This window comes from Nelumbo lutea, chromosome 5 (assembly GCF_056320005.1).
Source record: "Nelumbo lutea isolate HS-2025 chromosome 5, American lotus-T2T, whole genome shotgun sequence".
In the NCBI taxonomy this organism is placed as follows: domain Eukaryota; kingdom Viridiplantae; phylum Streptophyta; class Magnoliopsida; order Proteales; family Nelumbonaceae; genus Nelumbo; species Nelumbo lutea.
The window spans coordinates 40656663-40680262 of record NC_142688.1 but is presented as its reverse complement, the minus strand read 5'-3'; the positions used below and the strand labels follow the sequence as shown (position 1 = coordinate 40680262).

The window sequence follows — 23600 nt, the reverse complement described above, 5'->3', positions numbered from 1 at the left end:
GTGATTGGGCTTACTGATGAGGCAAATCCCCTAGCTTGCGTCCTTTTACATTTATCATTAATTTTGGGCCACCTTATACGACAAGTTTTATTAAAAAAAAAAGAAAAACATATGATAATGCTAGTGTTTGTGAAAACCATCTGCCTATTAGAATTTGTCTCGCATAGTAATGAGTTTATAAAACTTTTGCATGGTATTCCTCATAATTTTGGATGGTAGGAACCATGAAAATTTAGAAACCATCTATTGAATATGAAATCCACAATACGGAATTATTAAGTACTTAAATCAAATTATCCTCTTTGGATTCCCTAAACACAGACAAATCCACTTATCCACATACACATACACACTGAGGAAGAAATTAACAAGCGCTGAACTAAAACACATTCATAACTCCAACAAAAGGACTGATTCTCCCAGAACTCCAACAATAGAACTGAATCAGCAATATATCAAAGCACTGACATGCTCCTCCAGAAATCCCAAACGATCATATAAGATATTATTTCTATAAACAAGAACTTCGTTTGATCAAGCCACTGAGTTGAGTATGACAATGGATGAAAACGCTAGCTGTTTCTTCTGCTGGAACCCTACATGATGAAACCAATTGCCTTGTCCATTACGAGATGCATCATGTATATTATTAGGATTCCTATTCTGCGTACCAATGGTCCCTCTTACCAAATCAATATTAAACAATAAATACGTGAAAAGTGGGTGATTCATGTTAACCATTTAGCAAGAAAAACCTAATAGGGAGAAAAATAATGAAAATAACCAGATCATAAACAAAAAGAAAGTGTGTAAAATGCTCACCAGTACTTCTGCAAAGATGTATATATATAGTGGCACTGCAAGGAGAATCATGAAAGATTTGTGAAAGAACCAAGAGAGTAAGAATGAATGATTGGGATGTGATTGACCATCCGACGATATTCACCTCCATTCTTTTGAATCCCATTTATGAATGTTTCAGTCATATCGTGCAAGTAAAGCTCCTCTAGCTGGGTAAGGTTGTCAATTCCTATAGGCACTGCTGTTAACAATGGGCATGATCTTATAATTAGTTTCTGAAGCTGGGGTAATGTGCCATTGTCCATCATCACCTTTCTCAAGTTACGCAGTTGATTAAATTCCAATATCTTAAGTTTCTTAAATTTCCCTTCAGAGAAGACCAACTCAGATCCAGTGTAGGCATCAAGCAATTGAAGATCCAATAGGGTAGGCAAATCTTGAAGGGCTTCAGTGGGATCATCACTTAGTTTTGACCACTTCAGACGTATCCTGACCAGGTTTTGAAGTTCTGAAATCCATCTGGGCATCCTTTCAAGCTGCCCCTTTAGATATAAACGTTGAAGATGGCGAGGGGGATGAGACAGTGTGTTTAGATCTAGATATTCCTCCATGCTTTCTGATGTTATGCTTAATGTATGAAGGCTCTGCATTTTTTTCAATAGAGAGACACAAATATTCCCCACTTTCCCTTCTAACTTCAACAATCCCCAATTTCCTTAATTGGGTTAAATTTTGCAGGTCATCAATTATTCGGGTTTCCATGCTTGCTTTTACAAAAGCCAGCTTTTGCAAAGTAGTTAAGCCACCAATTCTCCCATGCACACTAAAACCTCTAACACAACCGAAAGCCGCATAGTTTAGAAAGTCGTACCGATAAATCAGAAGATGGCGTAGTCGATGAAGCTGGAGAATCTCAGAAGGCAATTCGGTGATATATGTTTGCTTAAGATCCAATGTTTCAAGGTTTACAAGCTTACCAACCGACTTGGGTAGATCCTTGATCTTTGTGTTCCTTAAACTAAGATATCTCAACAGAAGCAGATTATCAACTCCTTTAGGAAAAGTCTTCAGAGGTGCATTCTCCAAATCCAAAACCTTCAAGAGCCTGAAGTTTGAAATCACTTTATGGTTAAAGAAGGACGAAGATGATTCATCCATTGGAAACCTGAAAAAAGCTCGAACACATGGAGAGGAGTCCCCCATGAAAGATATTCTCCTGCAATCATTATGAACAGATAAGCGACGGACTTTTTCCAAACTTGTGTCTGACTCTTTCAGGATTTTAGAGAAATTTTCATTTTCGGCCTTTGAAACCAGGATATCGTTCACCAAATGGTGAATTCGGCAAGTCCTGGGTCGTTCATCAATCTCTGTCTCCATAACATAAACCAAGTTCCTCTTGATAAGATCATTGAGGTAAGCCTCTGCAACATCTTCTAATCTTCTTCCGCTTGATTCCTGTATGAATCCTTCGGCTATCCATAACCGAATCAACCTTCTACAGCTAACAGCGTAACCCTTGGGAAAAATACTAATGTACAAGAGACAATAGGTATGGTGGAAGGAGTAGGACATCAGATTGTTAAAACTTAGAGATAATATTCTTGTAATACATGAAAGTTGTTCATTCCTTGCTAACTCAGAGGCAAGGGTATCATGCAGATTTTCCAAATACAAATTGTTTTTTCTTCCCTCAGTTTCCACCAGTTTACCTATTGCAACAACTGCAAGAGGCAATCCTTCGCACCTTTTCACAATTTTTTCAGACAACACCTTCAAATTTGAAGAGCATTCTCCAAGGGTAGATGAGAAAGCCTTCTTGCATAGGAGTTCCTGTGCTTCCTTTAGAGGTAGAGGTTGAAGGTTATAGACGTGACCACAGGATCCTATGCAAGAATTGGCAACATCATTTCTACGCGTTGTAACAATTATTCTGCTACTGCATTCATCATTTGGAAACAAATATTTGAAGTATTCCCAAACATCTAGGCTCCATATATCATCAAAAACAACCAGATACCTTTTATGTTGCAAATAATCCTTCACCATGCCCATTAGTTGAACTGCTCTGGTATTCGGACGGATCATTTGTTGTTCAACTTCTGGAGTTCCCCAATTTATTGATTGGCACAATTGGGACAACAAGCTCCTCAAGATCTCTGTTTTTCTGTATGATTGCCCCACTGCAACCCAAGCATGGCATTCAAAGTTTCCCTTCAATAATCTGTACACTTTCCTAACAAGTGTTGTCTTGCCCAAACCTCCCATTCCAACCACGGAGATCACAGCAGTCATTGATATTGGTTCCCCTATCCAAGAAACCAATTGGTTTGCTGGTTCATCAAAGCCCACAATCTGAGGATCATCTAGGAACAAGCAAGCCACTTTGGGAAACTGTCGTGTTTCGATTGAGGTAGTAGTAGAACTAGCTTGGGCTTGACTTGAAATGATTTCTCTGTATCTTTCTCTTATTTGCCTGATGTCATTGATTCTTTTCTGAATATCTTCTATTTGTTTGCCTATAGAGTGGAAAGATATCAGGTTCCTCAAGGGCTTAGAAGACTGTCGAGCGGCATAAAGCTTGTACTTGTCTATAACATCTTCAATCTCGAAAGCTAGTTGCCCAACCGCTCTTATCCATGGACTCACGCTTGTGTTGCTCTGTTGCCTTGTATAAGCTTCCTTTAAGATCATGTAAATGCTCTCTAATTCAAGTCTGAGATTATCGATATGTCCATGAATGCCTCGTATCATGTGTACTTCTCCTGCCAGCAAGCGCAATCCGTCGAGAAGAAAGGTCACTACGCCCAACTCCATAGCCTCACCCCCTTCTATCTATCTTTCTATCTATATATTTTTCCGATTATTTATTGTGAAAGAGATTCTTCTGTAGGCGATGGGTAATGCAGCTTACTTGGATATTGGAAAAGTTCTTACACATTATTGGATGGTGAATCTGTTATAAATCCGTAAATATGCAAAATTAGATCTTAAGAATCATATCGGTGGAATTTGAGAAGAAAATTTCTAATTTCAATATATCAATTGACAAAAGAGAATTTATTTTGTTCTATTTTTTTTGTTATTATTTTGGACAACAAAATACTAAAAATTGACGATGACATATATATATATATATAGATATATATAAAACCAAAATCTTTGTTTTTATGTCTATATTTATATACTTTTATAAAAAAGATGAATACTACTTTTCAATTCATTCTATCTCCTCTCATTAAGTTCCATATTTAACGTATTTTCTCCCATTCTCTCATAAACTTCTATATTTAAGATTTATTTTTCATCATTAAATTCCTTTAATTAATTTCACACATAATAATTTTAATAATATAAAAAACTATAATTTATAAATTAATTTTTAAATAAAACCATTTCTCTGCATATGATGGATAAGTAATTCAACCATATTGGTTAAATGGGTTAGTTAATGATAAAACAAAAATTAAAAAAAATAATAAAATATAAAGAATTACAGAGAAAAAGAAATTGGGTATATATCTAATATTATATATTTGTTATATTAAACAAAATAAGTATGATACATAAGAAGCACTTTTATTAATGACAAAACCAACCTAAAAATCCTACCATTTAAGGATTTAAAATACCATTTAGATCAAATGGGTCAACTCGTAATGTTATATATAGTTAAATAATAAAATTTTTAAATATAGAAAAAAATAAAAAAAAAGAAAATATTGGATGCAACTCTAATATTGTATTTCACAAACATCGTACAAAAATAAGTTGTAAAAGTTATTTTTTTAATAAAGCAAGTGCAATGCAAAATTTACGAGGGTCCTTTTGATAAAGGTGAAATTATGGCTAAGTTTGGTTGATGATGAGGTCAGAGTAGTTGTCAGTGGTTTGGGTGTGCCAAAGCAGCAGGATGCGCTTAGTAACGAGTCCGGATCTCCTGCCCACGCTTATCAGTCACACATGGAGAACATCTCATCCTCTGCATAGTATTATGTAGGGGGAGATATTCCCAATTCATTGGGAGTAATGTGTTGTGGATAGAGATGGACAGAGTTCTTGTGGGTAGGAGATCTGGAGTCCTTAATAACTGCGTAGTTGTAGAGTTTGAAGGTGGGTTTCTAGGGGAGCCGGAATTTAATTTGGGGCTATCGTTCTAGACCAGTAGTTAGGTTCCTCAATCTCTTGCAATTGTCTTCTACTTTTCCTGGAATTTCATGTGAAAGCTATTAGAGTTCGAGTTCTTAGCCTACTTAGATTCAGAGGTAGAAAAATGAGGTTAAAGTGCTGGTCTTGGAACTTTGAAGCAGTAGATGTGTCAGGTGGATATAAGCATTAGTGGGTGTAGTGTTTTGGCCTTCCTTCGCATGCTTGGTGTTGTAAGTCTTTTACCCTATGTTTGGTTTGAAGGAAAATGTAGGGAAAGGAAGGGAAAGACAGGGAAACCAATATAAGGTTTAATTGTAAAGATTTCCCTACCTTTTCCTTCCTTTCCCTACATTTTCCTTTAAACCAAACATAGCCCTAAGGAATTGGGTGATGCTATTGGTGGCTTCGCAGGGTTGGATGCTAAAAATCTCAATTTGAAAGAGATTGGGTACCTAACATTGTTGGTTAGGTCCCCGTCCAACTCTATTTTTCCGAAATTGGTGATGGTGGAGGTGCTAAGTAGAGTTCTGAGGATTAAAGTAGTAGTTGCAGGGGGTGGAGGAAGGAGCATGTTGAAAATTTACAATGGTAATTTTGTAAATTTCCTTTAATGCTTTGTCTGTTATATTAGTAGGTTATTTTGGGACTTAAGAGCTGAGTGTTCTAGACTTATAAAAGTAAAATCCCTTTATGTGTTGTAATCTATAAACATTTTGTAACACAAAACAAAATGTCAAGAGAAAAGTAAAATAGAAAGACAAAAAGGAGTACAAGGAAAATAGGAAGGACAATGCTAAAGCCGTGTACCATATTCAGCAAGTATGATGGAGGCCCATCACAAGGCCCATCTCATCCCTAGGGGCGGCAGCTCCTAGGATAAGGATAAGTTAAATAAGAATTCAAGATAAGCAAGGGATCCAAGAACCCAAGATTATCAAGACTCTTCCAAGATTAGCAAGATAAGGCAAGACTCTTCCAAGACTCTTCCAAGATTATCAAGAAAGACTCCAAGAAGCATCAAGATTAGCAAGATAACCCAAGATTCATGCATCTAGGGAGATCGGACGGTGGAGATCAGGCAAAGAGGAATTCAATCCTATCTAGATTAGATGTTGATCTATCCTAGTTGTTCTTTTCCAGTTCTTTTATAATTTCCAGTTCTTTTAAATTTCAATTTCCAGATGTATTATAAATACTGCAATTTTCCAGTTAATGAACACAATTCATACTTCAGATTTTCAGATTTTCTTGAGTTCTTTTCTTTGAGTTTTTGCCACCTTTTCTCTCTCCTAGAGAAATCGGTGTTATTCGCTAGGTGCTAGCGAACGCCCGGTGCTTGCATAGCCAGCTCCGGTTTTCATTGCTTCCACGCTACGTCAGGTGGTATCAGAGTAGGGAATTCGCCCAGGCATGTCCAACCCAGACGGTAGCAGTCGCAACCCACCCCGTGACGGAGATCAGGGGTTCCTAGCTGTTTGGAGAGCAATCGAAGAGCAGCGTACAGCCACACGTAACATCGAACGGCAGTTGGCAGAGGTGACTGAACAACTGCAAACCTTGTTACGGGAGGTTGTCCCACGGAACCGGGAAAATCCACAGCAGACCGAAGGAGACGACCACGACAGACCATCCGTCGCTACTGCGTCCCGACGTCCAGTTCTTGACGACGACAGTGATGATGATTTCGAATTTGGTGGTGCTCCAGTTCTTCCCGGCAACGACAGAAACGGTAGAAATTGGCACAATCAAGGTAATTTCAATCCTCGTAGGAATAATGATGAATTTAAACTCAAGGTAGATATTCCTACTTTTAGTGGAGATCTTGGTATAGAGGGACTTCTGGATTGGATCACAGAGGTCGATAGGTTCTTTGATTACATGGAAATACCAGAGGAACGAAGGGTAAAATTAGTAGCTTTCCGATTAAAGGGAGGCACATCTGTTTGGTGGGAACGGATGAGAGAGACCCAGATGAGAGAAGGAATGGGTCCTGTCCGAACCTGGAGGCGCATGAAACAATTAATCAGAGGTAGATTTTTACCTCCTGACTATGAACAATATACGACCACGACAGACCACCCGTCGCTATTGCGTCCCGACGTCCAGTTCTTGACGACGACAGTGATGATGATTTCGAATTTGGTGGTGCTCCAATTCTTCCCGGCAACGACAGAAACGGTAGAAATTGGCACAATCAAGGTAATTTCAATCCTCGTAGGAGTAATGATGAATTTAAACTCAAGGTAGATATTCCTACTTTTAGTGGAGATCTTGGTATAGAGGGATTTCTGGATTGGATCACAGAGGTCGATAGGTTCTTTGATTACATGAAAATACCAGAGGAACGAAGGGTAAAATTAGTAGCTTTCCGATTAAAGGGAGGCACATCTGTTTGGTGGGAACGGATGAGAGAGACCTAGATGAGAGAAGGAATGGGTCCTATCCGAACCTAGAGGCGCATGAAACAATTAATCAGAGGTAGATTTTTACCTCCTGACTATGAACAATATATGTTTGAATCTTATCAGAGGTGTGCACAGGGTTCTCGTAGTGTTAATGAATATACATCTGAATTTTTGAGATTAGCTGAAAGAAACCAATTATCTGAAAGTGATAACCAGCAGGCAGCCCGCTATCTAAGCGGTTTGAGACCGTCCATCAGAGACAAAATTGGTGTACAAATGGTTCTTAGTGTGCAGGAAGCAAGGAACCTAGCATTGAAAGCAGAATTAATGTTCCAAGACAAGGCGCACAGTGATAATTACCGCCGGTACAGCGGGAGCGACAACAGACCAGCAACTGTCGACAGAAACAAATCAGTCCCGGTAATACAACCTTCTCACCCGGCAAGCACAAGTAACGTCGGTAAGGCTACTACAGGAGGACATACTCGAGGTAATCCTTCCAACCCTCCTAAATCAAGTAACCCTTATGCAATGCCTGCTCCTATTAAATGTTTTAAATGCAATGAGGTGGGACATAGATCCAGTGACTGTCCCAGGAGGAAGGCAGTTAATATGGTAGAAAGGGAGGAGGAAGAAGATATTGAGGATGAAGTATATTGTGGACTTGATGGGGAGGATGAAGAGGGTCCATATGAACATGAGGAGTATACTTGTGTGGTAAGAAAACTAATGTTGTCCTAGAAAAATAAGGATATTTCTCAAAGGCACAGATTATTTCGTACCAGATGCACTGTCAAGGGAAAATTATTTAATTTAATTATTGATAGTGGCAGTCAAGAAAATATTATTTGCAGGGATGTCATCCAACAATTACAGCTGATTCTTGAAAAACATCACAATCCATACACAATTGGGTGGATAAAGGAAGGAGGCGGCGTACGAATGGAAGAGCGTTGCAAGGTACCTTTTTCAATTGGTAAGTACCATGATGAAGCATATTGTGATATTGTAGACATGGATGCTTGCCATATTTTGTTAGGAAGGCCTTGGCAATTTGATACAGATGCAAGGCACATGGGTAGGAAGAATACCTACCAACTTGAAAAAGAGGGTACACGTTATACTTTGTTACCCATAGTAGAAAAAAGTATTACAAATACTCCAAAGGCACATGACAAGAATTTCCTTACCATCACCCATCATCATGCTGAATTTGTTAAAGAATGTAAGGATACTCATGAGATACATTTGTTGGTAGTAAAAGGAGAAGATGTTAATGATGAAAATACAATTCCAGTTGAAATACAGGGACTACTGGATGAATTTAATGATGTAGTTCCAGAGGAGTTACCAAATGAGCTCCCTCCCATGAGAGATATACAACACCATATTGATCTTGTTTCAGGTGCTAGTCTACCTAACCTCCCACATTACAGGATGAGTCCTAAGGATAATGAAATCTTATAGGAAAAGGTAGAAGAATTATTGAAAAAGGGACACATTCAAATCAGCATGAGTCCTTGTGCAGTACCTGCCTTATTAACACCTAAGAAGGATGGCAGTTGGAGAATGTGTGTCGACAGCAGGGCCATTAACAAGATCACCATTGGGTACAAATTTCCCATTCCTAGGCTGGACGACATGCTGGACCAACTAAGCGGAGCTGTAGTTTTCTCAAAAATAGATCTCAGGAGTGGATATCATCAAATCAGGATCCGTCCCGGAGATGAATGGAAGACAGGCTTCAAGACTAGAGATGGCTTGTTCGAATGGTTAGTCATGCCCTTTGGACTAACCAATGCACCCAGCACTTTCATGAGGCTAATGAACCAGGTATTGCGCCCCTTCATTGGTAAATTTGTGGTAGTATATTTTGATGATATTTTGATATACAGCAAATCTATCACTGAGCATGTGGGACATATTAAGGAGGTCCTGAAAACATTGAGGGAAAATAAATTATATGCTAATTTGAAGAAATGCATCTTCATGAATGATAATTTATTATTCCTGGGATTTATTATAAGCAAGGATGGTGTGAAAGTAGATGAGGAAAATGTGAAAGCCATTAGGGAGTGGCCGGCCCCATCCATTGTCACAGATGTCAGGCGATTTCATGGGTTGGCAACCTTCTATAGGCGCTTTATTAAGAATTTTAGTAGTATCATGGCTCCCGTTACTGAATGCTTGAAAAAGGGGAAATTTCATTGGGGAGAAGAACAAGAGCAAAGTTTTGCTCTCATAAAAGAAAAATTATGTACTGCTTCTGTTCTTGCCTTGCCAGATTTTAATAAATTATTTGAAGTTGAATGTGACGCTAGTGGTGTTGGCATAGGGGCTGTATTGTCCCAAGAGAAAAGACCCATTGCTTTCTTCAGTGAAAAATTATGTGAAGCCAGGAGAAAGTGGTCTACTTATGACAAGGAGTTTTATGCTGTGGTTAGAGCCCTGAAAACATGGGAATACTATTTAATTGCAAAAGAATTTGTTCTCTACACTGACCATCAAGCCCTAAAATATCTTAGTGGGCAAAAGCAATTAAGAAGTGATTTACATGCCAGATGGCCTGCTTTTCTAGACAAGTTCCCATATAAAATTGTGTATAAGACAGGACAGCAAAATAAGGTGGCTGATGCACTTAGTAGGCGCATAGCTCTCATCAAGACCCTCAGTGTTGAGATTGTGGGTTTTGAGTGCCTAAAAGACTTATATGCCCAAGATGAAGACTTCTAACAGGTATGGGAGAAATGTGTGAATAAGCAGCCAGCAAAAGACTTCTTTATTTATGATGGGTTCCTTATGAAAGGGGAACAACTGTGTATCCCTTGCACCTCCCTCCGCGAAAAGATCATCAGGGATTTGCGTGGGGGTGGATTAGAAGGACACTTGGGAAGGGACAAAACAGTAGAAGCAGTTAAGGGGCGATATTACTGGCCGAAATTAAGAAGGGACATGTTTACCATCGTAAACAGGTGCTATGTTTGTCAGATAGCTAAGGGACAAACCCAGAACACAGGTCTCTACATGCCCCTACGCGTTCCTACTGCTATATGGGAAGACTTGTCCATGGATTTTGTGCTAGGCTTGCCAAAGACCCAGAGGAACATGGACTCCGTCTTCGTGGTGGTTGATAGATTCTCGAAAATGGCTCACTTCCTCCCATGCAAGAAAACAGCAGATGCATCCGCAACAGCAAAATTATTTTTCAGGGAGATTGTCCGCTTGCATGGGGTACCCAAGACCATCACTTCAGATTGTGACACACGGTTCCTCAGTCACTTTTGGATGACCCTGTGGAGGTTGTTTGATTCATCACTTAATTCCAGCAGTACAGCCCATCCGCAGACAGATGGACAGACAGAAGTGGTAAACCGGACCTTAGGGAATTTAATTCGCAACATATGCCGGGAAAGGCCAAAATAGTGGGACTTCGCCATAGCCCAGGCTGAGTTCGCCTATAATAATGCAGTACACAGTTCTATAGGCAGATCCCCATTCTCCACCGTATACATGAAGGTCCCTAACCATGCACTGGATTTAGTGAAGCTACCCAAGGTACCCAGCGCCAGTATCTCAATAGAGTAGATGGCAGAACAAATCCAGTCTGTCCAAGAGGCCGTGAAGCAGAAGCTAGAGCAATCCAACGCCAAGTACAAGATGGCCACAGACAATCACCGTCGACCTCAAATGTTTGACGTAGGTGATGAGGTCATGGTCTTCTTAAGGAAGGAAAGGATTCCCGTAGGTACTTACAACAAGTTGAAGCCTCGGAAGTATGGTCCATATAAGATCGTGAAGAAGATTAACGACAATGCCTATGTAGTAGATTTACCAAATCATATGGGTATGTCCAGGACCTTCAACGTTGCTGACCTTCATCGGTACCTGCCGGAAATAACACTTGCCTACCCTAGTCACGACTCGGGGTCGAGTTCTCTCCAAGTGGGGGAGAATGATGGAGGCCCATCATAAGGCCCATCTCATCCTTAGGGGCGGCAGCTCCTAGGATAAGGATAAGTTAAATAAGAATTCAAGATAAACAAGGGATCCAAGAACCCAAGATTATCAAGACTCTTCCAAGATTAGCAAGATAAGGCAAGACTCTTCCAAGACTCTTCCAAGATTATCAAGAAAGACTCCAAGAAGCATCAAGATTAGCAAGATAACCCAAGATTCATGCATCTAGGTAGATCGGACGGTGGAGATCAGGCAAAGAGGAATTCGATCCTATCTATATTAGATGTTGATATATCCTAGTTGTTCTTTTCCAGTTCTTTTATAATTTCCAATTCTTTTACAATTTCAATTTCCAGATGTATTATAAATACTGCTATTTTCCAGTTAATGAACACAATTCATACTTTAGATTTTCAGATTTTCTTGAGTTCTCTTCTTTGAGTTTTCGCCACCTTTTCTCTCTCATAGAGAAATCGGTGTTATTCGCTAGGTGCTAGCGAACGCCCGATGCTTGCATAGCCAGCTCCGATTTTCATTGCTTCCATGCTGCGTCAAAGTAGTAACCAAAACAAAATTTTCAAGAATTATGGCTGCCAAAAGCTCAAAAGAAGCATGTGATATTATCAAAAAGGAATTTCAGGGCAATAAAAAGGTAACATCCATAAAACTTCAAAATCTTTGGAGAGATTTTGATAATCCTATGATGAAAGAAAGTGGATCTACAAGAGTTTTTTTTTTTTTTTTATTGAGTCATTGGTATTGTATATCAAATCAAAACATATGGAAATGTTACCTCAAATGAAAACAATGTATAAAAGGCTTCGAAGAGATTATTGATTAAATTTGATCGTGTGGTCGTTATCATTAAAGAATCTGAAGATTTGACTAAAATATCCATGCATAAATTAATAAACTCACTTGAAACTCATGAGTATGGGATGGAAAAAAAAAATCAACTTCTTCATAGGAGCAAGCTTTCTAGTCTAAACTCACCATTACAGAAAAAGGAAAAAAAAATGATGGTGGAAAAGAAACTTCAAGAGAAGGACCATATCAAGGTAGAAGAAGATGATTCAAAATAATGGAAGAGAATGTGGAAGAGGTAGATCTTATGGAAGAGGAAGATGTGAAAAGCAAAATAATGGTTGTTTTATTTGCAAAAAGGACAGCCATTAGCCCCAAGATTACTATTTCAGATGTAAAAAAAATGAAAAAAACATGTTCATGCTGCAAAAGGTTATAGATTTAAGAAAAAGAACAAGCCCATTATATTGAAATGACGATTCAGAAAGTCATCTATTTTACTCCTTTACAAATAACCAACAATAGACAAAACAAGTTTGGTATTTGGATATTGGTTATGGTAATCAAGAATTTTTTTTTTTTTGAGTTGAATGAATATATTAATTCTCAAGTGAAACTTCGAGATGGAAAAGACTAAAGTGTTGAAGGAAAGGTTCTTGTTACAGTGGAGACTAAGCAAGATAATTCTAAACTCATTTCTAATGTTCTATATGTTCTTGGTCTAACTCAAAATTTGCTTATTGTGGATAGCTTATTCAAAAAGGTTATGATGTGCACTTTGGAAATGATGAAAGAAGCTTGTTATTAGCTCATTCAAAAATTTTGGTTGCATTGCTTATTCTCTAATTTCCTTAAAGAAGAGAGAAATTTTGTATGGCAAAGCTGATAAATGTATTTCCCTTAGCTACAGTGATGAATCAAAAGGCTACTGGTTGCTCAATCCAACTACAAATGAATTAGTAATTTCAAGAGATGTGATATTTGACGAAGAGGGAGCATAGAACTTTGAAGAAAATTCCTCACAAATCAAGAAATACCAAATAGAAGATGAAGAAGTGATGCCTAATGACCATGAGCATGATACAACTACATCAAATGTAAGGCCAACAAATACAAGAAGATTAAGTCTAATAAGTTTCTGCTTAAGAATGAATCCCTCAAGTTCAAGAAACCAACATTCATGGGAAGTAAGCCCTAGTGATGTAGATTTAGATACTCCACCAAAAAAGGTATGCTTACTTAAAAAAATCTTTGATTCTTGTGGTGTTGCATTTCTTAAATTAAAATCACAAAAATTCAAAGAATCTTCAAAAGAAGAAATTTGGGTGAAATCCATGATGAAGAAATTGAAATGATTGAGAAAAACTAGATATGGGAATTGGTTAATAAATCCAAATAAAAAGAAATAATAAGACTGAAATGGGTTTACAAAACAAAGTCTAATGAAAATGGCTCAATCCAAAAACATAAATCAAGGTTAATAGCTAAAGGCTATGCCTAACAACTTGGGGTAGATTTCCATGAGACATTTGCGCCAGTTGCAAGAATGGAAGCAATTATAACAGTACTTGCATTTGCTGCCCAACTAAAACTACAAGTGTTCCAGTTTGATGCAAAATCAGCCTTTAAACGGAGATTTAGAAAAAGAAGTCTATGTTGAACAACCACGAGGATATGTAATGGAAAGAAAAAAAGGGTATGGTTTACATGCTTAAAAAAGCTTTATATGGCTTAAAGGAAGTGCCTCGGGCATGGAATAGCAAGATTGACAAATACTTCCATAAGAATGGATTTGAAAAAAGTCCAAATGAGCCATCACTCTATGTCAAGAAGGAAAGCATGTAGGATTTTATTCATATTTGTCTTAATGTTGATGATTTGATTTATAAACATAACAACTCATAATTATTGAATGAATTCAAATTAGCCACTATCTTCTAAAAAGTTTGTGCATTTCAAATATCTAGTGAAAATTACAAATTAAGAAAGGGTGTTGAAAAGTAAGAGTAGTAATTTTATAATTTTCTTTTAATGCTTTGCCTTTTCTATTAGTGGGTTGCCTTAGGACTTGAGAGCTGAATATTCTAGACCTGTAAAAGTAAATCCCCTTAATATCTGGTAATCTAAAAACATTTTGTAACAGAGAAACGAATTGTCAAGAACAGAGTAAACCCCATAAGTGTAAGTTTTGCTTTTCATCTTTTTTTTTTCACTTTTTCTTCAACTTTTCCTCTTCAGATTTCTCTTCCTAATTTTAGCACCACACTTGTGTTGCTCCAATAGAGGGGGTGCACAAGCTCTTGTTTCGGTTCTTGCAGAGGACACAATGGGAGAGTTGAAGCTTAACTTGCAATGGGGAGACTCAGGGTTGGCCTTAACCGGCCGGCGAAGAGATCATCACTAACATCACAATTTGAGAAGATAGCTGCCTTAAGGAAGTGGTCTGGGGATGTGTGGGACAGCGACCCGCCAGCCCCCACCTTCGACCTTGCTTAGGGGGATCTCTTGGTGCTAACGGTGGTCGACGGTGAATCGGGAGAGAAGTTTTGGAAGTTGGAAGAGGACGATTGAGGTTTTAAATTCGAACTTTTCTTACAGTGAGGTCAGGTTAGGACCTAGGGCTAGGGGGTCTCTTCTTTCTTGGGTCCTATAGAAGAGCAGGCGGTCATGGGCCTTTTTTAGGGGTAACCTCTAGTTGTTCGATGGGCTTAGTATCCTTGTCGGGTCCTTTTAGGGGTTGTGTTCTAGGGTCCGTCGGAAGCGGGTAGGTTTAAGAAATTCCCACAGGAGGGTGGCCAATAAAAAGTTGACTTATCTGTGGAGCTCATGAACATGCCATTCTTAAGATAGTGATCCTACTGATAGCTTAAGGAGCTCCAGTTGTTGTCAGAAAAGAGGAGGAGGTGGGTTTCAATGGCTTGCCATTATCTTAATTGGCGACGGTAGAAGAATAGGTGGTTTTAAGGCCCGAGTGGGGTTTTGCCTCAGCCTCGGTCGGGGAATTGTGCTGAGGCCCAAGTGAACAAGGTTTTACTTTAGAGCTATCATTCCTGGGTGGAGAAGCCTCTGCCAGGGAAATGTTTAGAACTGAAGAGTTTGCTCCTTTAAGGCCTAAGTAATGGAGCTGAGACCAATGAGGATCTTGAAGTGAATGAGTTGTTGGATGAGGTTGAGGAAGTGTGGAGTCGTAATATAATGAAACTAATTTGTCTTCTATGTGGATGCGGTGGTTCAAGAGGGGAGGAAAGCTAGTGCTGCTCGCTTAATTGATCCAAGAATGTTTGAGGGAGGAGTAAAAGGGTCGAGAACTCGAGGTAGAGGCCAGCTTAATTCTCCCTCTAGACCGGATTTGCTCCTCACAAAGGGCGCCTCATACATACATCCTACCATGCATTGGGAACATCTCCCATACTTATAAGTTATTTTTTACGAAAGATGTTCCCTATGCACAGTGGATGTGCATCCGAGGCGCCCAAGTGTGAGGAGCAGATCCCGTTCCCCTTTATTCTTGGTCTAGTCTTTGGTTTTATCGTTGGAAGCTTTAGCCGGTTCTGGCTTGTTTTGGTTTCATTCCTTGTTTTTATTGGTTTTCGGTTTCTTTCTTGGGGTAGCAATTTTTTTTCATCACCACCCCGGTTTGGATTATATATATCTATATATATATTTTATGAGATTGTTTAAAATATTTTTATAATTTTAAAGAATTTTCTTAATTTAAGTAAATCTATTTTCTAAAAATAATTTTAGTTACAAATTTTTGGGATCCAAGTCCCCATCGGAGCACCCATCTCTACCATGGGTTGGGGATGGAGGATCATTTTTATCCCCAATGTAGAATGGGGCCAGGGCTGAGGTTGGGGATTTATTTCGAAGTTGGGGTCAAGGACGGGGAGTATGGTCCTATGCCAAACTTTCCCAATTGCCATTCCTACATTTGGGTGTTTAGGTTTCATTTAATTTTGTGTAGCTCTTGTTTGTTAGGGTGGTTCTCGTTTTCACCTTTTTTTCTCTATTTATCCTTCTTTAATAACATTCTTTTATATTTACCTTCAAAAATACAAAATTTAAAATTATTCCTAAAATGAAACATTTTTTCCCATCTAGGAGGGGGGTTATTGAATGCATGTTTCAACATTCCTTGTTCATTTTTTTCTCAAAAAATCATAAAAAAAATGCTTAAATGCGTAACTCATGATATAGTTAAACAATAAATATTTGAAAGTGATAATACACAAAAGATTAATATTATATATTCATAATATAAACAAAACAAATTTGAAAAATAAAAATTACTTTTATTAATGATTGAAATGAAACACAAAATTTCAAATCAACCCAAATCAAATTAAAACATTTTTTTTTCATCCAAGTGGTGGATCAATGGTGCAACCATCAACGACAAATGAATAAATCAATGATGTCAAAATTGAAATAATGATAATAACAAAAATTAAATAAAAATAAAAAAGTCATAAAAATATAAACAAAATTGTAGAAAATTTTGAATACACCTATAGTGTTATATATTCTTCGTATTAAAGAAAAAGTAGGTGATGAATAAGAATAATGTGTATTAATCATGGAAAAAGAATAGAGAATAGATTTGTAGTATAAATGGATGTATTAATTGTTCAGTTAGTTATGTCAACAACATAGTGATGAAGCGAATGGGATTTTGTAGGCAAGTAGATTTGTAGTATAAATGGACCCAAAATTTTACTCAACCCTGGTTGACCAGTCCAACTAATAGAGTTGACCTTGGGATAAAAAACACTGAATAAAAGCACAAGTTCTAAAAATCAATTATAGCCATATTTTCAATAAATCAACTTGAAATTCACAAATTAAATAATAAAAACAAGAAGATAGAAACTTTAAATGCAAAATTTATAAGAAATTTAAACATGCTAGACAAAAAATATGTGTGAAAACGAGAATCATTGTTATATTATAATATTAATGATGATAATTAAAAATACAAAAAAGAGAATTAATAATATTAATAACCTGTGCGACCCAATTCAATCAAACTCACTCTGACCCTTTTTCTATTGACCCTTGATCCATATTAATCCATCAATAAATTGGATGGATTTGAATGAATTTCAAGATGAATGGGTCAAATGGGTTAGGGAGGATCAAGATTATTTATCAGTCCCAGAAGAAATAAATAAAAGCCTAAACAACTCGTAACACCATACAGGATGAAAAAATAAAATAAATTATTAATCCAACCAACGGTATTTGCAGAAACTAAGATGAATTAGCGGATGATCAGAACCATTGTGAGTCTGTGACATGGTGGGGGTTAACCAATCGAACCAGCCAGGTCAATGATGGATAGAAAACAGTTCTCTATATACAAAATCACCTTATTAGGCTGCATTTGAGCCAAAAGGTTATTTTCTACTTGGCTTGATGGGCTAGACTATTCCCATAAAAAGACATCAGATCTTAAGAAAACACCAATGAGTCCATAACCTACCCAAAATATATGGATAGTAGAATTTTACCCCTGGTACACGTTTTGAGGATTTGGGCCAACGTTAGATGGACCTGCTTAAGATATAAATAAAATGATTAAAATATTATGATATTATAAAAAATATTATAAAATAGTAAAAATATAAATACATAACACTAATAAAAATTAAAAATAATAGAAATATAACAAATTTTTACACAATGAAAATATCAATAAAAATTGAAAAATAATATTAAATTATAATGTTATATATAATTTATATGAATTACATAATCTGCTATAATTTCCACTCACTAAATAAATAATTTCCATTTCAAAAATGATATAGGATTTATATTTTTTTTTTTGTTATATCAAATAAAAAAGACAACACATTACCCCCCCCCCCCCCAAAACAAATTTTGTCTAGGGAAATTTAGAGTTCAGTCCACCTTAGGGATTTTATTGGTTTTATTTACCAACAACTCCACCTATAATTTAATAACCATTGAATTTTGATTGGTTTCCTCACCTTTAAAGTTTATGGGTGGATTAGCGGATATGGATTTGGAAGTAGGGGTGATGATGATCTGATCCGATCCAATCCCATTTGGTCGAATTCAGATCGGATTCAGATCACCCCCCCTATCTGATCCGAGAAGGTCTGATCTGATGTGTTATATTTATAAATATAAATATATATAATACATCTATATGTTATTTATTTATTTATAAATATATTATTTATATTATATTTTTATAAATTTATTATACTATTTATTTTTTATAAAAAGCATGTATATATGATAGAAATAATTAAAAAATACTTGTATTTTTTATTTAAATTGGTATTTTTTTCTTTTAATAATTTATTAATTTTTAAAGAAAATAAGTTGGATCAAATCAGATCTGAAGATCCGAAAATCCTATAGGATTCAAATTCAGACTGAGTCCTACCAAATTCAACTAGATCTTTGCATCGGATTCAAATATACCCTAATTCAAATTCAATCCGATCCATTTGCATCCTTATTTGGAAGTAATAGGACCACTGAATCGTTCAGATGACTTCTTGGCATTGGGAGTTGCTACCAAATAGTAAAGTTTCAAGCTGGTCATAGCAGAAAGTTGGGATTGAATCCCACCTGAATTGTTGGGGGATGGGCTGGACTACCCCCTCTCCCCTTGTGTATCCCTTCAAAAAGATATATATATATATATATATATATATAAAACACCCCCAACGTTTTGAAAGCATTTATTCAGCCTTTGGTGGTCTATTAGGTGCTACCAAACCCTGGTTACAATACAGTGAAACCCAAATGTGTAAAGTTGCCATCAGATTTTGGCAATAACGGTGCGCAATTTTATTAGAGCTCTTTGATAGATTGAGAGAGAAAGAGAAAAAAAGGCATAATTTATTTTCAGTTCTTTATTAGCTCAATATTGGTGATAGTTTAGATGAAAGACAGATGTATACCTACATCCATTGCTGAATTTGAAAGCTTGCACTTTGGATCCTATTCTTACATCTCTTTGTTGAATTTGATCTGCTGCTTCCTACGTCTACTTTGTAGGGAATCACCTCCTGATCTTTTATTTACTGCCTACACAATGAGGATGTAGATCTTCCCTTTGTGAGAGGGTAAAAATATATATAGGTGCCAAGAGTTGACTTTAGGGCAACTTGCAAAATAAATATAAACAATTTGATCCCAATCTTACATAGTTAAATGGATAAAAAAAAACTATTACCAAAAAATAATCAATAAAAAAACATTTTTCTTTTCAAATTGGATTAAGGCCTCTTCTATCAGATCGTATCTATAATAGTTAAAAGGTCTTATTTACCCTCATTACTTTTTCATATTTTCAAAACAGCGAAATATCTCTTGCCATATTTCTTTTGATTGTCTTGTCTTGACGTACCCAAAAACTGTTCCGAGACCAATATTTAAAACAGCTTTGGAATAAAAAGATGAAAATCTTTAAACCCTATAAACACCATCAAGTACATTATTTTCTTGGGGATGTTTGAAAATGGAACAGGATTTTTATGTTGTCACTTTTTATTGATCAAATAAGTATTTACGACGGATGATAAATGAGTTAAAATATATATATATATATATATATTACCCCTTATTTTCCTTCAAATTTTTAAAATAAAATGACAGCAGAGGATACAGCAAAAGGATTTTCCTACATCACTGTCTTCTTCCTTTCAAAAGTGATAAACTGTGCTTTTCACACCTTTTTCTTCACGGTAGTCATCACCGACAACAACCCAGGGGTGAAGATAATCTATAACTCTCAAGAAAGTAGTATAAACAGAAACAAATCCTCTGAAAACAAAAAACTGTAAATAAAGAAATGTTGTAAAAAAGAGTTCATCACCGCTGTCCGTCTTTCGATCGAGGGAGATAACTGAAACTGAGTGATGCCACCGCTAGGTTCGTAAAACAACAGACCACACTGCTTAGTTGTCCACAGAGAAAGAGAGAGAGGTTGGTTTTTTGGGTAGAGATTGATGGAGGGTGATTTTGCCACACCTCGGTGGAATAAGCTCGCTGGAACCTAGCCTGACAGATCGGCAGAGGTGGCAGCTCGCTACCAAGTGGTACTCTGCTCACCCCGAGTTTCCCAAAGGTGGAGGAACCCGAGGTCCCTTCAAGTGAGAGGCCCCTGAGCTCCTCCTAAGGAGCCTCCGATCTCCGGAACACCCCGATCCAAGATCCCTAGTGAGCATCCCGAATCGAAGACACTTCGGGATGCACTGTTGGTGCTGTCCATACTTGCCTTACGGCCCACCTCGAGTAGAAGCACCTCGGCTCATCATCAGCATCTCGGTACAAGGTAGCTAGGTCCAAGGGAGCTTGGCATACGGTAGCTCGACAACTTATAGGAAAATCCGCTTGACAATAATACCTACCGAATTTGGAGGCTGCGCCCATGTCGCCCGTCAAGCGGCGTCGTGCCTGCCAACTCTTAAAAGGTGTCTCATGTGACAGGACCGTACCCTGCAATGGTTACCTACGCCCACCACCTCAGTTTTGGCAGTAATGGCCACAGCAGAGTCAGAGGCAGTTACGCCTGATTTGACAGGGTTTTGGTATAAAAGGGCCCCGACCCCCAAGGGGCAAGGGGATTGCAAATTGCGCATCTGCACTCTTAGCTTTCTTCATCTTCTCTGCTTTCTTCATCTTCTCTACAACTCTCCCTTTCTTTCTTAAAGTTCTAACTTAAGCGTCGGAGTGTTCCCGTTGATCGAGCCCTCGGGAATTCTTGTCTTCTTCTCAAGTGTTGTTCGCCGCCAGGTAGGAATGAGGCCCCTGCCAGTTAGGAGTGACCAGATCGCGCTACATCAGAGATATCGCTGGTTTGCTCAGCATTGGATTTTCTAGGTGGAGCTGGTATGAGAGAAAGGGGGAGACGAAATTAGGGAAGAAGAGCTGCCGCTGGTTTGCTCGGTGGTGGGTTTCCTGGTTTTTTGGTTTTCTGGGTGGAGCTCTTTCTAGTTTTTTTTTTTGTAAGGAGCTCTCCCGTGACCTCCCTGATTCACAATAGCTTTGATCAAATGCTATCTTTATGTATTAGGGTATACCCAAAATACTAATCAATGGGTATTTTGGGTAAATTTAAATTAAATCAAACACCTGAATTCAAGTGTAAATGGTATGCAACAGAGATTTAAGGGGAAAGGAGTTGTGTGTTAATTGTTAGAAATAGTAAAGATATTTTAAGATAATATTGAAACAGTAGGAGTAGAGTTAGTCATTTTTCTAAACTTTAAGGGTAGTTTAAGAAATTTAATGAAAGGAATTTAACCTATTTACACACAAAAATTAACATAAACATCTCCACAGTGTTAGGATAGCTCTTTTTCTAGGCCTGTTTCTCTTGGAGAAGCCATTTATTTGGGTAATTAGGGATAGTTTTTTTTCTAGGCCTGTTTGTTTTTTGAAAAGCAATTTACTTGAGTAAATAAATATATTTGGGTAAGTGCATTTACCTACAAAGTTCATTATTAAGTGTAGACAACTTTCTCCTAAGGTAAAAAAAGTTACTAATTACACATCTAAAAAATGAATATCATTTATCCAGATATGAAAATGATTTTTCATAGATTCCATATAGATCTGAAAAAAGAATATTTATATATTCATTAATAAAAACCAAAATCCCATTCATGACTTCCCTCTCTCACAATCCGAAATAGGAATGGGCCCTAATGTTTAATCCTTGATCAAATAATATAAACAGTTTTTATATTCAAATTTGAAAAAAAGGCTGAAAAGGATTTTAAGTGTAATTTCAGATTTCTGAGGAGTCAATGGTAACTAAGCTTTGAATTGTCTTTAAGACTCAGCAAAATTATATTATTTTTGCAGTTATTTTATATTTTAAAATTTATGTAACTAATTAAAATAAGCAATATATCAGTATCAATTAATGAATAATTATATATATATATAGTTTGCTGATCAATATGAGATATTTTTTTAAGTGGGCTCAGTATGCACACAAAGTCAAGCTACTCTTATCAAAATGAGATGTGGGATTTACATATTTTAATAATTTAATAATATAAATTATTAAAAGTAGGATAAGAGGCAACCCACGTTTTCATAATCAATGAAATTAACCATCCTTGATCCTTCCGGTTTATTTGATAGAAAACTTTTATTTATTTAATTTTGGAAAATTGAATTAAATGCTTTAACTTAGAATTTTTTAGCCCCACCTAACATTGATTGCTTGGTCCAATATATGTTACACATGACATTAGTGTGACTTGCAAGAGAACCCTTTGTATTAATAATTGAACTTGTCAGCCCAATTTTGGTCCCTTTCGTGGCAAAAATTTTACTTGATAATTGCGGTTGGCTACCAACTTGAGCTTTATAAATTCAATGATACCCTAAATGAGTTGAGTTGGTGATACAGGTACATTCAAACCCTTCACGTGGTCTACTTGCCCAGATTTTATTGCCTCTGTTGTGTTAAATTAAATGACAGTTTAAATATGAGAATGAATTTTCATGCTTTCGCACTTCAAACAAAAATCTATCTATATATAGCAATACAGTCCACGCTATCATGTCTCTCATTGCTCCGTTTTTTTTTATTCTCTCTCCTCTTTCTTTCCACCACTATCATTAAGCCAGGTCATCAATCACCATTCTCAATCTAACTACTTAAAAATATTCTTATAATTTCTCTCCTAAGACTCTGTTTGGATTGTGGGATTGTGGGGAAGATTTGGGTGGGATGGGATGGAATAGGATGGGAAAGTGTAAAAATTTACACTTCCATTGTTTGGTTTTATATATGAGAAAATAATAGAAAACATTGTTATGAGGGAGAAGAGAGAAGAGGAAGATGGAGGGAGAAATAGAGAACTCCGTGACTAAAGCTCCAAAGAGGTCCTCCAGCACCGATAGTCCCCCCTCGTTTGTCGGTGCTCAATTGACATGGTAGTGCCATTGCCGGAACCTAAGACAGATCATCGCTGCCGAGAGATATGGGAGTGCTGAGAAGGTAGATTGCCGTTGCCAAGAGTTGTAGCGGCGACCAGAGAAGAGTGAAATGCAAAGGGGTGAAGAAAACGGCAATCAGAAACAGAAATAGATCTGGTTCGTTGCCACCACACGGTGAAGAAAATGGTGAAGGATTGTGCTACTGCTGCCTCCTCTATTCAAATAGGGAAGGCAATGAACAGTATCTGTTTCGTTGCCGCTGTCAAAAGGAAGGGGATTGTTCACTGTTTGTCGTTCGCCATCGTCGTTGGTCTGTGGTAGGGAGACTCTTCATCGCTGGTTCATCGTTGTTCATCGTCATCACCGTCGCCCTCGTAGCTGGTCTGTGGCGAGGATGTTCGTCGCCTTACTCCAGTTGAAGAAGAAGAAGGCACCTTTCAAATGATTTTATCGAGTTTTCCCACCAGAGTCGCACTGTTTTGGTGCGACCTCGAATCCTCGATTTTGGGATCTCGCATCCCACCTTTTTCTCACCCCATC

The 23600-nt window shown here is 37.4% G+C and overlaps 1 protein-coding gene across 1 annotated transcript; it reads right to left on the bottom strand.

The window, feature by feature from the left end:
• Positions 1–278: 278 nt before the first annotated feature.
• On the bottom strand, positions 279–19182 carry LOC148851923 (disease resistance protein RPM1-like). Its single transcript, XM_088947420.1, is given in 4 exon segments — positions 279–596; positions 823–1454; positions 1456–3757; positions 19061–19182. Coding segments are annotated over 2 exon segments (2748 nt in total). The 5' UTR covers positions 3619–3757; positions 19061–19182; the 3' UTR covers positions 279–596; positions 823–869.
• Between the last annotated feature and the right edge of the window lie 4418 nt (positions 19183–23600).